We start from the raw sequence: 14581 nt of genomic DNA, 5'->3' as shown, positions 1-14581 counted from the left end.
GGATGATGGGAAAACAGAGGATGCCCCTTGCAGGAAATGAGAAGAGAGAGACCGTGAAAGCAAGGTCACGTGGGGGAAGAGTGAGGGATCCCAGAGGCAGCTGCTTCTGTCCTGACATTTTCCAACTGCAAGTCATGGATAGTCTGTTGCTAACGCACCTTCCCTTTTCAGCTCTGGCCAATAAGCAGCTCCATTTTGTTCTCCACCAACAGCCAGAATGATCTTCTTAGCGCACGTCACCATCTGGCTTTAAAACCTCTGGTGGCTTCCCAACTTTTTAGGAAGACAAACCAACCAGCTTCCAGGTGTATTGGTCTTCTTTGCGTTCTGAGAAATGCCCAGGCTGTCCCCATCTCAGAGCCTTTGCACTTGTCCTCCCATCTGGAACACCAGACATTCACGGGGCTAGTCCCTTTTCATCCCAGACGTCTCAGCTCAAATGACACCTCCTCTGAGAAGTCCTTCATGTTAGTTTCCTGTTGCTGCTGTAACAAATGATCACAAATGCAGTGGCTTACAACACAAATGTACTCTTATTGTTCTGGAGGTCAGACGTCCAAAATGTTGTCTCACTGGGCTAAAATCAAGGCATTGACGGGCAGGGCTGAATTCCTTCTGGGGGCTCTAGGGGAGAATCCATCTCTGTGCCCTTTTCATTGCCTAGAGGTCACCTACATGCCTAGGCTCATGGCCCCTTCCTTCATCTTCAAAGCCATCAGCATAACATCATCCAATCTCTCTCTCATTTTGACCCCCTATCCTGCCTCCTTCTTATAAGGACCCTTTGGATTCTACTGGTCTCTCCCTCTCAAGATCCTTAATCACAGCTGCAAAGTCCCTTTGCCATATAAAGTCACATATTCACAGGTTCCAGGGATTAGGATGTGGACATCTTGGGGTGAGGGTGGGGGTCGGAGTAGCTACTGCTCTCCCGCACCCTTCGGACCTCCCAGTGTAAATACACATCCCCCCAACGTTCCTTCTCTTTCCTCATGCCCTGTTCTCCTTTTATTCATATCACATACTTATTATAGTATATAATGTATTTGTCTGTCTTTTTATCGTCTGTCTTCCCCTACTACAGGCGGAGCTTCACGCAGCAGGAATTCTTCTCTGTTTTGCCCGTTGCAATATCCCCGGCATCTGGACACATTCCTGGCAGTCGATCAATAGTTATGAATAAAGTGAAAAGCAGATCGAGTGAATCTGTTTCCTGCAACTGAAATCACCTAATAGAGTACACACAGCAGTGCCGAGGGGTGAGTGACTTGTCCCTGGCTGCCCGCCTATTCAGGAAGAGACCACACACGGAGCCCACTTCTCAGACGTTTTATTTCTGGGGCCAAATTTGGGTCACAGCTGCAGAGAAGGTGGACTCTGGACCCGAGGAAGGAAGCACTGGGGAGACAGAGGTGCAGTGCAACTCTCGCCCCGGTCATTATGGGAACTGTCTTCAGGATCCCACCAGAAGGACGTGTCCATCCACTGTCCGGGAAAGGGGGGGACCTTGATTCCAGGAGACTGGGGTAGGGGCAGTGGAGAGATGAACCACCTCAACATTCTGGGGAAGGAAGTGGTGCCTGGAAGGAGTGCTGGGGTCCCTGCAGGGGTGGGGACTTGCAGGGGGCGAGGGAGGCCAGAATGCCGGGTCCTAGGACGACTCATGAATTAGACTGCATAGTGTCCTGGGTCCACTTGGAGAACCGGCGGAGGTTGGTGTAGACGCCGGGTCTGTTGGGCTCAGTGCAGGGAAGGTCCCCCCAGGACACAAGGCCCTGGAGGGAACCACTGCAGACCACGGGGCCTCCGGAATCACCCTGTGGAGGAGAGAGAGGGGCACAGAGAGGCAGCGATGTGGGGAGGTGAGGGAGGAAGTCATATAGATGAGGAAGGACCAGGGCAGCAAGAATAGAGACACGGGTGAGAAAAGTAGAGAGATGAGGAGACACAGACAATGACAGAGAGGGAGACACAGGTAAAAAGAGACACAGAGAGAGAGAATATTAATATTTCACCCCACGTTCACCCTTTAGAAACCCCCTTTGTCCCTCTCTACCCAACCCCCAACCTCTTTTCTGTCTGTCTCCCTCATTGTGTGTCTCTGTGCTTCCTTCTATTTCTCTCTCACTCTCCCCTCCAACCTTTGAATATTGTGTTTCTCCTACTGGACACCCCTTCCTTTCCCTTGCTCACCCTTCACCCGTCCTTGACACCAATCCGCCTTGTGCGTATACCTCACTTTTGCAGAGAGGCAATTCTCAGCCCCTGGGTGAGGGGTTCTCAACCTGGGCACCGCCGACATTGGGACCAGACGATTCTTTGCTACGGGAGGGTGTCCTGTGCCTTGTAAGGCATTTGGCAGCACCCCTCTACCCACTACATGCTAGGAAACCCCTCCCTCCCCAGCAGACAGCTGTAACGATGACGAAAAGCATCTCCAGGCATTGCCATACATGCCCTGGGGGGTCAGAATTACCCTGGGGTTGAGAATCACTCCCTTGGACTAATTTAGGTTGCCTGTGCTTAATCCCCCATAGCTCCCCGTAATTACCCTTCTGTAATAATATTCAGCACTCTTTACTGTCATTTCTTATTTATGTTTACGCAAAATGCCTACAACCTGGCTTCTTTCCCCATTATAATGCAGACGCTCTTTCCCAGGCAAAAAAAGCTTAGCTGCCCCGATCGCTAAATTTCAACTTTCTTGTGGTTTGATTTCTCTCATCATTTTTTGTTCGCCCTTGTTTGACATCCCTACAGAGCTTCTTTTGCTCGGCAGTTAACTGCTCTGAGCCTTGGCTCCTAGTCTGTAAAATAGAGTTAATAATAAAGCTTAAATGAGTAAATTGAGCTGATGCATCTGAAACACTTAAACGAGTGTCTGGCAATTAGTTAACTGCTATTAGTGTTATAGTATTAGTATTACTGTTATTATTTCTTGCTTTTAGCGGCCACACCCAGACCACACTCTGGTATGAAAAAGCCACTCGAGGTCTAGGGAAAAAATAGCAAGGTACTACCCTTGGCTACAGAAAGGCTAAGTGGTTTACAATGTTGACATCCAAATTAGATGTGTTTTCTTCTGATAAAAACCCCTCCACCCATCCCTCTCTCCAGATGTGGGTGCTTCCAGTGTTAAGTGAGGACAGAGATTAAATTGGCAGATCTGGGGAGTTGCTGCAACTGTCACATTTGTAAGATTTGCGGGGGTGGGTGAGGTGGGTGGGGAGATTTTTCCCAGCCATCAGAAGGGGACTGGAGTGCTGTCTGAGCCCACAGCTTACTAAACACCAATATTACTGAAACATACATCCTGCCAGCAGAGAGCTTGTTAATTTACATTCCTCTAGATCCTTTGGGGACCTGAATACAGGGAAGGGTCCTGAGCTGTAACAGTTTAATTTCTGTCATCCTCAACAAATAAAGCTCCCATGAGAATATAAAGAAGCTCTGTACTGGGGATGAAGAAATGTTTGCTGAACATTGGGTCCCACTCATCTCTCCAGTCTCAACCCCTGTCCCCCAAACATGCTGGCTCTTTTTTTATTCTTTGAATCAGCCGAACTCCTCCCTGCCTCAGGACCTTTGCACATGCTTTTCTTGCCCTTAACCTCTGCAAGGCTGGCTCCTTTGTGTCATTCAATCTCCGCTCCTCTTTGAGGCCTTCCCAATCACCCTTCCAAATACTGCCCCCCCCATCACTTGCTTTCATAAAACTATGTTTTATTTCCTGCACAGCCCTTACCACTCTCTGAAATTACCCTGTTTATGCAGTTCCCTGACCATAGGATTTTTTTTAACCTTTTTGCTATTCCAACAACTTTGTGATCAATCCTCTCTATTAAATATTTTCTTTTAAAAATACCTACCATGGGTTTCTGTTTTCCTTCTTTAAGACATTTTACTAGCATTTGTCAGAAAACTTTCATACTACAGATTTTATGGGAATGAGACACTTAAGACTGCATCTGCCTGAAATGTGCCAAAATAAATAAGACAAAACTGTGATGTATATTGTCTGAAGGGTGGCCCTTAGATGTGATATCTTTATTCAGGGCACATCCTGCCCTTCTATACAACACAGCCTTGAGCTCTCCCTTGAGACCTGTGCTAATACAGTGGCCATTAGCTATATGGGGCCCTTGAGCACTTGAAACATGGCTAGTCCAGACTGAGATATGCTGTCAGTGTAAAAATACTCACTGGCACAAACAAACCAAAAACAAACAAACAAGGAAAAAATAGAAAAAAAAGAAAAAACAAACCAAAAAAATACACACTGGCTTTCAAAGACTTACTGTGAGAATAAAAGAATGTAAAACATTCCATTCATAATTCTTTTATATTAATTACCATTTGAAATGATGGTACTTGGGACACATGGGATTAAATAGGGTATACTATTATAATAGTCAATTTCAGCTGTTTTTTACTTTTTTTACATGTAGCTACTGGAATGTTTAACATTACATGTAAGGACTTCCCTGGCGGTCCAGTGGTTAAGACTCCATGCTTCCACAGCAGTGGGGCACAGGTTCGATCCCTGGTCATGGAACTAAGATCCCACATGCCGCACAGTGGGGGGAAAAAAAACCAAATAAAATTACTCGTAAGGCTCACATTATATTTTTACTGGACAGCACTACTCCAGAATATGAGCTCTGTGAGGACTGATTTGATCATCGCAGGGTCCCCAGCACATAGCAAGGTTCCGGGTTACATGGCTGGTTTCAGTGTGTATCTGCTGAATGAACGGAGAAGTCTCTAGCCTTACCCTGCAGGAGTCTCTGCCGGCCTGGGCACCAGCACACAACATAGTGTCACCTATCTGATTTGGATAGGCCGTCTTGCACCTGTCATCACTTAGCACAGTGATGTTCAAGCACTGGAGGACTCTGGGGAAGGTAGCTGTCAAACAGAGAAATGCAGAGCAGGGCCACAGTGAGCGGCGGAGGAAGATGGGAACGGGGCAGAGTGCTCAGGGACAGAGAGGGGGAGAAGGCAGACACAGGTGGGCATCGAAAGAGACCCGGACACTCACCCTGGGGACTGCTGGCTGTTTCCCACCAGACGCCAAGCAGCTGGTCCCGGCAGATGGACAATGGGAGGAGATGCTGATGGGCCTGACATGCGGAGTCTCACGGGTTCTTTTGTTCAGTTTGATGAGCGTGAGGTCGCTGGAGTGGCCGGGGTGGGAACAGCCGGGGTGGGGGATGGATTTGATCCCCTGAAACAGCTGTTGCCCGGATTCACATATGCGTGACAGGCAATGGTGGCCAAGATGGATTCTGAAAACTCTGAGGAAGATGGAGCTGATCACGACCAACTCTGACCCTTATCCCCATATCCAATGTCAACCCCAACGCCAAACCTACTCACAACCCCAATCTCACCCCTATCCACAAATCCATCCCCAACACCATCTTTATCTTCAACCCCATGCCTATCCCCGCCCCAGTCACAACTCCAAACCCATCTCCATCCCGTCCCCCTCGCTAACCCTAATCCTTTCCCCACACAGAAACCACCCACATATGCAGTCTCAAGACCAACTCTATCTAACCATGCCCAACCTCAAAGCCAACCATCTCCAACCCCACCCATAACTCTAATCCAAAGCCCGTCTTCAATCCTACATCTATTCCGAAGCCCCACCCTATCCCAATTCCATTTTTATCTCCACTCCATCCCAATCTCCACCCACCTCTAATTCTAGAGCCAAACCTAATTCTATCTTCATCCCAAACCATCAGCCTATGACCAAACCCAAATCCAACTCATTCTCGACCCCAAACCCAACCCTAACCCCAGCCCCAATCTTTTACCCACCTCCAAATCATCAACATATGCATTCCCAACTTCAAATTCAGCCATCTCCAATCCCACTCCTGTCTCTAACCCAACACCATCTTCATCCTGTCCCATCCCACCTCCGATTCTAAAGCCAAACCAAGTCACATCTCTACTCCTAACCATCCAACATTTGCATTCGTAGCCCCAAATCCAATTCATCCCTAACTCCCAGCAGTACCACAAGCCCCTCCCCAATCTAACCCCATCCCCACCCCAACTCTCCTCCCCAACTCTATTCTTTTCTTTTTTTTAAAATTTTATTTATTTATTTATTTATTTATTTTTTATTTACGGCTGTGTTGGCTCTTCGTTTCTGTGCGAGGGCTTTCTCCAGTTGTGGCAAGCGGGGGCCACTCTTCATCGCGGTGCGCGGGCCTCTCACTATCACGGCCTCTCTTGTTGAGGAGCACTGGCTCCAGACGCGCAGGCTCAGTAGTTGTGGCTCACGGGCCCAGTTGCTCCGCGGCATGTGGGATCTTCCCAGACCAGGGCTCGAACCCGTGTCCCCTGCATTGGCAGGCAGACTCTCAACCACTGCGCCACCAGGGAAGCCCCCCAGCTCTATTCTAAATCCCATCCCCAGCTCTACCCGCTCCTGCTCCCTCATCCCCGTCCCATCCCCCCCACCTCCATGCCCCACCCCCCTCAGCCCTCCTCTGGAGCCCCCCACTCCCTGCTTTCGGCAGCGGGCGGCCGTGAGCAGCCACGGCGAGTCCCCCAACACGGCCCCGCAGTAGAGCTTGTTGGGTTCCGGCAACAGCGCACCCTGCCGCGGCCGGCTGTGCCTCTCGCAGTCGGTCCCATTCACGAGGCGGCTGCTGGTGCCGTCAGCCGCCCGGGTGTTCTCCGCGGCCCCAGGTCCGAGGCCCTGGGTGCTCCCGGAGGGCCCGACGGCAGAGGAGTTGTCGCAGGAAGCAACGCCATTTGCGAGAACAGGCTCTGGGGGCAGAAAACGGGGCGGGGGGGCGGGGGGCGGGAAATGGAGCTTGGGGGCGGGGCTTGGACTCAGGGAGCGGGGCTTATAATCAAGAGGTGAGACCAGCCAGAGGACTTCTGACCTCCGAGGGGCGCTTTTGTTGCGTGGGGGCGGGGGCGGGCGTGCAGCGCTCTAGGGGCGGGACCTGGTTTTAAGAAGTGAGGGGTGGGGTCAAGCCTTAGCGAATGGGGTCTGGGCTAGAGTCGGCAGAGCCTGAGGTGTGGGAGGGGCTTGAAATCGACTCGGGCAGGGCCAAGGCCAGGGTCCCGCGGAGGAGTCGATCCTGTAAAGAGCCCTGACTTTGGGAGAACAAGGAGGGGCTGGGTTCTAGGAACTGTGGTCAGGACCGGAGGTGGAGAGCCAAAGAGGCTGGGCCTTTCTTGGGGTCGGGGCACAGCTCAAGGATCCCTGACTGTAGATAAAGTCTGGACTTGGGGTATGGATGGGGAAAAGGGGCAGAGTCAGAGCTTGTGGGCTGGGCCAGAGTTGGAGGAGCAGAACCAGGAAAAGTGCTCAGACTGGGGTGGGGCTCCCGTGGGGTGGGGGGATGGAGAGCAGAGCTATTTTGCGAATTCTCGAACACAAATGTGCCTCCTGAATTATCCTGCTAATACCCTTCTCCCTCACACAAACCTGCAGATAGGGGCATAGATATCCTACCGCATCACCGGTTCCCCCATCGTCTGTTCACGCGTTCACTTGTTTATATTCTTGCTGAGGACCCAGACAAGTGAAGCCCTTGTTGCTGTCTTCATTTATGCACACAGTCCAAGAAACAGGCACACAACGGCTGTCACAGACGTGCACACGCACAGTTACACAGGGAGACGTGCGTCGTCTCCATAGGGACAGTTACACACATAGCTCTGCCTCGTGGTACACACGCTTCCCAGGTACACACATTCGGGGGCAGCCTTACATGATCTCACTCACTCACACACAGTGTTTTAGTGACCTGTGTATATATGCCTCGTGTACAGACAGGTAGAGACTGCCACTCACTTCTGCACACAGCATGGTGACATGGTGACAAGGTTAGACTCAGTGGACCAAGCATGACACAGGACAAGTCACCTAGCATCATCCGCCTTCACACAGCCACTGTCTCGTGGTGACAGCCTCTTCTGCACACTCAGTCTGTCACGGGAGGGATGGGCACGCCACACACACACACACAGCGCTGCACCATCACACATACAGCCCCCTACAGTCACACAGTCACATAGTCACCCATACGTAGACCCTCAAGCAGTCACATGTTTGCAAAGATAGCCACACATAATCTTGCACCCAACCACAAGCACACAGTCACAAACGGCTACCCGAAGGCACCTAGCCACACATTGTCATGGTGCCAAGCACTTTTGTCACACACAATCCTGTCACACAGGGACAGAGACCTACAGTTATACATACACAGAGCCAAGCAGCCACACACAGTAACACTCACAGTCAATGATACACACACAGCATCCTAAATGCACAAACACTCAGTCACACAATCACATCTACAGCCTCAAAGAGTAGGCACACCTGTCACAGACGGTCACTCAGTATGGGAAAAGGCACCACACACACACACACACACACACACACGGTAGCAGTCACATAGCCACACACAATCACAAATAAAGACAGACTCACATTCACCCAGCCTTGGAGCCATAACTAGTCACACGTGTTCCCCCAGTGCCACACAGAGTCACTGACAGCCCCACGATGCAGTTAGCCTGCGTGCACACACTGGGATTCTGGGTACCTGTCACCCCCAGAATCAGTGCTGTGAACAGTGCACCGACCATCCGCGCCCAGGGGTCCAGCTGTAGCCAAGGTCATTGCACCTGGCGGGGGGTGGGGCGGGGAGGAAAAGAGAGTGGGGAGGCCCAGGTGATTCTGGGAACCCTTATCCCACCCCCACCTTCTTCCCCCCCCCCCCCCCCCGTTTCTCAGAGCAGAGAGGGACCACGAGGACATGGCCCACCCAGAGCGCTGAGATGAGTTGAGACTCAGGGCTTACAGACATCAGAGGAATCAACATCCAGCATCCTTCAGTCTCCGAGAGAGAGGATGGAGAGAGGATGGGGGATGCATCCCAGACCAGAGCCAACGCAAAGACATCTCTCCCTTCCTATGCCCCACCCCCCAGCCCTCACCTGCCAAGTCCCCCAGGTAGGGGGCGGGGAACCCGCTCCCAGCTCAGTCGCAGACTCTCAGGCCCGCGCCGCCGCCGGTGTCTTGCAGCCGCCTATTCCTCTGCTTCCGGCACCCGGCCTGGGTTGTAACGACCCACTGATCCCTGGGGCGCATTCCCGGGTAGTGAGGCGCCCTGCCGGGCCTTAGCAACCACGCCTCCGGCCTCCCCCCATCTCCACCCCCAGAGCACCCCCCACCCAGTCCCGAAGGCCACTCCCTACCTCCCTGGCCCCGGGATGGGGAGGGGTCTCCGGAGGTCTGGCGTCTCACCAGCTCTGGAGCGCCCTTAGCGCAGGTGTTTTTCTGTCTTCCCCGTGCCTTCACTCATTCTACCTCCCTCCACCCCGCTTCTCCTCATCTTTCCTTCTACCCTTCCTTCTCTCTGTGTTCCGCTTCGCTCGGAATCTTCCTGAGTCTCTCTCAGTATAAGGCGCCCACCCACTGTCTCTTTCTGCTGTATTTTTTTTTTGCAGCTTTATTGTGGTAAAACTGAGGTACAATAAATATACCATATTTAAAGTGTACAATGTGATGAGTTTTGACCCACACACTTCCAACCATCACCCCAGTCAAGATAATGAACTATCACCCCAAAAGTTTCCTCAGGCCCCTTTATGTGTTTCTGTGATTCTCAATTCATCTCTCTTTCTCTACACCCCTGGGTCTCTCTCTGTATCTTTTCTTTTCTGTTATCTCTCTTTTCTCTGTGACACTACCCTTCTCTGTCTCCCTATTCTCTGTTTCTATCCCTGCGTCATCTTCTTCTCTTTCCTCTTCTTCTCCTTCTCCTCCTCCTTCTCTCCCCCCCACCCCTTTGTCACTGGCTCTGAGTATGTGTATCTTTGTGTCTTTCTCTTCCTCTATCTCCCTCACCCTCCATTTGGGCCAGGAAGACTCTGGCCACTTTGCTGAGGGACCCCCCTCAACCCCTTCTCTGCCCCTCACCCTGTGACCAGGGCCACCGGGCACAAAGGGGCGGGGATCCAGTCTAGGCCCCCCGCAGGTACCTCACACAGTGTGCCTGGCACAGCCAGGCGTGGGTGAGATTTGGGCAGGGCCACCTGTCAATGGGGAAAGAGGCCAAGAGGCCAGGATAGGGGGTGGGTGGCTCCCGGCCTCTTGGGAAATGGGGCACTGGGTAGGGAACCCAAAAGGTGCCTCCTCCCTCCCCGGCTCCTGGGCCATCCAGGGCTGCCTCTTCTGACCTCTTATCCCTTCCAGCTCTTCTTTCTGTCTGCCCCCAACTCTATGCAACCATCTCTAACTGTGTCTCCAAGTCTCTGTCTCCGCTAGGACATAAGAGCCAAAGACTCATCTGACACCTATTTACTGAGCATCTACAGTGTGCCAGACTCAGATCTGTCTGTGAAGAAAAATAGACAAAGATGCCTGGAGATGCTGCCTTTGCAGCTCTCACATTCCTTGAGGGCAAAAACAAAGCTGTCTTGTTCACTTCTGTAATCCAGCACCTGTTGAACGGGAGGTTTTAGAGCCCTGAGACTCGTTTCAGTGTATAGGGAAAAAAACTTAAAAACATAAAATTCTGAGGTTTGTTTTGGCTATTGCAATGAATATTTCATGCATTAAGGTGACAAATCCAGCAGCCTACCTCTTTTAAGCCTACAGTCTTTTAAGTTTAGCTTACAAACCTTTTTATTCCAAATATGTGTTTTGATTACAGGAAGGGTTTTGTTGTTGGTTTTTGTTTTCGTTTTGCATTTTAATTTTTTTAATTGAAGTATAGTTGATTTACAAAGTTGTGTTAATTTCTGCTGTACAGCAAATCGTACCAATGTTTTCTTTTTTTATTTTTATAAGGATATGGCTGAGTCTTTTTTAAAAATTTATTTATTTTCTTTATTATTTATTTTTGGCTGCATTGGGTCTTCATTGCTGCGCGCGGGCTTTCTCTGGTTTCGGCGAGCGGGGGCTACTCTTCATTGCAGTGCCCACAGTCTTCTCACTGCGGTGGTTTCTCTTGCTGCAGAGCATGGGCTCTAGGCACGCGGGCTTCAGTAGTTGTGGCACGTGGGCTCAGTAGTTGTGGCTTGCGGGCTCTAGAGCACAGGCTCAGTAGTTGTGGCACATGGGCTTAGTTGCTCCGCGGCGTGTGGGATCTTCCCGGACCAGGGCTCGAACCCGTGTCCCCTGCACTGGCAGGCGGATTCTTAGCCACCGAGCCACCGGGGAAGCCCCCAATGTTTTCTTAGGTCAGTCTCCCAAGGCAATAGAAATAAAAACAAAAATAAACAAATGGGACCTAATCAAACTTAAAAACTTTTGCACAGCAAATGAGGTAAGTCTTTATAATAATGTTGGGTCCCAGTTACAAACTAAGTTAATTAAATATCTTCAAACATTTAAAAACTACATTTCTAAAACCAACTCCATCTCTTCTGGAAGTCCTTCAGTTTTTAGGCAAAGCTTCCAGAGCATGTAAATAAATTTATACATCTATGTATATTTTACTTATAAATATGATCAACTGGGACTTCGCTGGTGGTCCAGTGGTTAAGACTCTGCACTCCCAATGCAGGGGGCCCAGGTTCGATCCCTGGTCAGCGAACTAGATCCCACATGCCGCAATCAAGATCCTGCATGCTGCAGCTAAAGATCCTGCGTGCCGCAACTAAGACCCGGCACAGCCAAATAAATAAGTATATAAATAAATAAATATTTTTAAAAATATGATCAACATTGCATTCTTTCAAGTATCCCAACACTGGATATAAACTTGGGATGACTCTAACTTAAAAATCACAGAGCAATGACCCATTCCAAGCTGAAGTCACAAGACTATCCCCACAGTAGGTAAAATTCTAGTAGACATACAAACACCTTAAACACCAAACGTGCAGAGATTCTGCTTCCAACAATATTCATGTTAAGGGTTGGGCCTTCAAACATTTCTATGCTCATTTTGAAAACATATCAGAATTGGAAGAAGATGTTCATATAGGAGAGCAGTTAGGAACCCAGACTCTGGCACCAGCCCCCCTGGTATTCAATTCTGACTTGACCACCTACTGTCTTGAGACTTTGGGCAAACCATGTTACCTCTCTGTTTGATATTATTGTTAGTATCCATTAAGGAAGATGATTTCCTCTCAGTTAACTGAAGTTGATTTTGGTCTGGACATTCATGGATTGGGTTCTTCCTGCTGATCCCAGTGAATTTCATGCCCCTATTTATTGTTCATAACTTCTGAAAGGGGTTGGTCAAGGTGGGCCCGGGGCCATCACGTGACTTAATATTTTCATGTACTCATAAAAAGTCAATTACTCCCTCCCATCGCAAAAATTTCACCTTTGGTAAATTTCACCTTGATAAAATTTCACCTTTCTTTGGTTCTTGAGACATCTAAGTGTGCTTTTTCTCAAATCTAAAGATCTTTAGAATGGAGAGACACTGTTCTTTTCATATATTGCCTCTGTCTTTGGACCACATAACTCTTCTATCATAAGATGACACATGGGGCTTCCCTGGTGGCGCAGTGGTTGAGAGTCCGCCTGCCAATGCAGGGGACACGGGTTCGAGCCCTGGTCTGGGAAGATCCCACATGCCGCGGAGCAACTAGGCCCGTGCGCCACAACTACTGAGCCTGCGTGTCTGGAGCCTGTGCTCCGCAACAAGAGAGGCCGCGATAGTGAGAGGCCCGCGCACCGCGATGAAGAGTGGCCCCCGCTTGCTGTAACTGGAGAAAGCCCTCGCACAGAAATGAAGACCCAACACAGCCAAAAATAAATATAAATAAATAAAAATTAAAAAAAAAAAGACACATGACTGACTTTGAATATATCCTACGGTGTGGCCGCTCTGTGTAACAATTTCCAACTTCATTCTGCTCTATGCTGGGCAAACATAAGGTTGCGATAAATGTTCGTGAAGCAAATGGACCATTGTGTCTGATTCTCCCTCTGTTCCTAAATATTTCTCTGCTCGAAACTTCAGCTCCCTTGTTGGACCCTCTTTTCCCTTTCTCTGGGGAGCCACTTACCATCCCATTCGTCTTCCTGGGAGGATGCCTGGCTCAGATGTCTTTTTGTCTTTCTTGGAGCTGGTGCAGCGGGGGGTCAAGAGAGGAAGGCCTCTCTGAGGACAGGGACAGACCTGGGGCTTGGGGATAGGGGTGCGTGCATCAGTGTGGGATCACGCGCGGTGCCTGTGGGTGGAAGAACCCCAGAAAGCATGTAGAAGCCGGGGTCCTCACCCAGTTCTGCCTGTCTGCCCCCCCTCATTTCGGGGAGGGCCTCCAGTCTCTACACCTCCCTGCCCATCCCCCTCTCCTCAAATGGACTGCAATGAGATCTTTCAAATACCCACATCTGACCCTGTCCTTCCTTTTCTCAAGGCCCTCAGGATCAAGGTCAAGCTCTTCTGCCTTGCACTCAGGGCCCAGCACCATCTTCCAGTGACCTACTTTCCCAGCCACGTCACCCATTTCTCTGGCCTCAAACCCCAGCCCCCACCAACCTGAGTGATTTACCGTCTCTGGAACACACCAGATGCTCCCACACTCCCAGACTTTTCTGCAGGTCATTAGCATCTTGAGTATGTCACCCACCCAAACTTCTCCACACGGTGAACTCATATGCAGCCTCCCTCTCCAGCTCTCCCAGCCCCAGCCCCTGCTCAGCCCTCATCTTCTCTCCCTGCACCATCACTTCTACTCCTCCCTGGCCTCTGGTCTCTCCTTTCCGGTCCATCCTGCACATGGCCCCAGAGCTGCTTCAGCTCACATCCCTTCCATGGCTCCCCACTGCTGTCAGGAGAAGCCCTAGCCTCTCAACCTGGGGTCTGAGGTCTTTTGGGATCTGGTCCCTGCTCTCTTTATCTCCCATCACTCTTACCCACACACAGTGGCCTCCCAGCCCTCTCATCTCCCTGCTTTTGCTGCTATAAGGGGAGTTTAGTGGAGAAAGCCACCCCTCAGGGCTAGCTAGGTGGAAGAGACAAGGATGTCTTCCCAGGGAGGAGAAAAATCAATTGGGCTGTAAAAGGGAACTAAGGATATCTGGGCTTGAGAGGCAGAGGTGGAATAAGAGCAAAAAGTACCACTAATAATAAAATTCACTCTTTATTGTTCACACGGCTGTGCCAGGCACTGCTGTATGTGTTTCACATGTTTACAGCCTTGAATCTCCCCAACAACATAGCCACCGCCTTATGAGGGATATACGATTATTATCCTTATTTTAGAGATGAGAAAATCTACACACTGAAGGAAGGCACTTCCCGCGGTTGCACGGCTAAGCAAGTGGGGGAGCTGGGAGCCCAACTCAGGTTTGGCCAGACTTGGGACCACTTCTCTGTAGGAAGAAGTCGAGCCCATGGAATAATTGGGGAGGGAGAGATGCTTGGAAGGGATTTTCCTGTATTCTCTTAGTGGCAGGGTTGAGACCTTTGCTGGTTTTCCCATCACTCCTAGTGATGCAAGGATGGGGCTGGGGTAAAATCAGGGAGGATTTGTGCTGTGGTGTCACCGCTTTTATTAAGCATTAAGGGTCGGGTCTGGGCAGGTGGGGGGAAGGTCAAGAGGTGGAGGTCACACATCAGGA

The 14581-nt window shown here is 50.3% G+C and overlaps 1 protein-coding gene and 1 non-coding gene across 2 annotated transcripts; one reads left to right on the top strand and one right to left on the bottom strand.

The window, feature by feature from the left end:
* Positions 1-1322: 1322 nt before the first annotated feature.
* LOC132353938 (kallikrein-5-like) lies at positions 1323-8631 on the bottom strand. Its single transcript, XM_059905441.1, is given in 6 exon segments — positions 1323-1817; positions 4775-4908; positions 5042-5068; positions 5071-5297; positions 6531-6792; positions 8589-8631. Coding segments are annotated over 6 exon segments (849 nt in total). The 3' UTR covers positions 1323-1661.
* A 2884-nt stretch (positions 8632-11515) lies between these two features.
* Positions 11516-11588, top strand: TRNAG-CCC (transfer RNA glycine (anticodon CCC)). The gene has a single exon. It is a non-coding gene; the product is annotated as a tRNA-Gly (tRNA).
* The last annotated feature ends 2993 nt before the right edge of the window (positions 11589-14581 follow it).

The sequence above is a fragment of the Balaenoptera ricei genome, chromosome 19 (genome assembly GCF_028023285.1).
Source record: "Balaenoptera ricei isolate mBalRic1 chromosome 19, mBalRic1.hap2, whole genome shotgun sequence".
Taxonomy (NCBI): Eukaryota; Metazoa; Chordata; class Mammalia; order Artiodactyla; family Balaenopteridae; genus Balaenoptera; species Balaenoptera ricei.
Note: the sequence above shows the minus strand (reverse complement) of the source record. Positions and strands in the feature narration are given on the sequence as shown.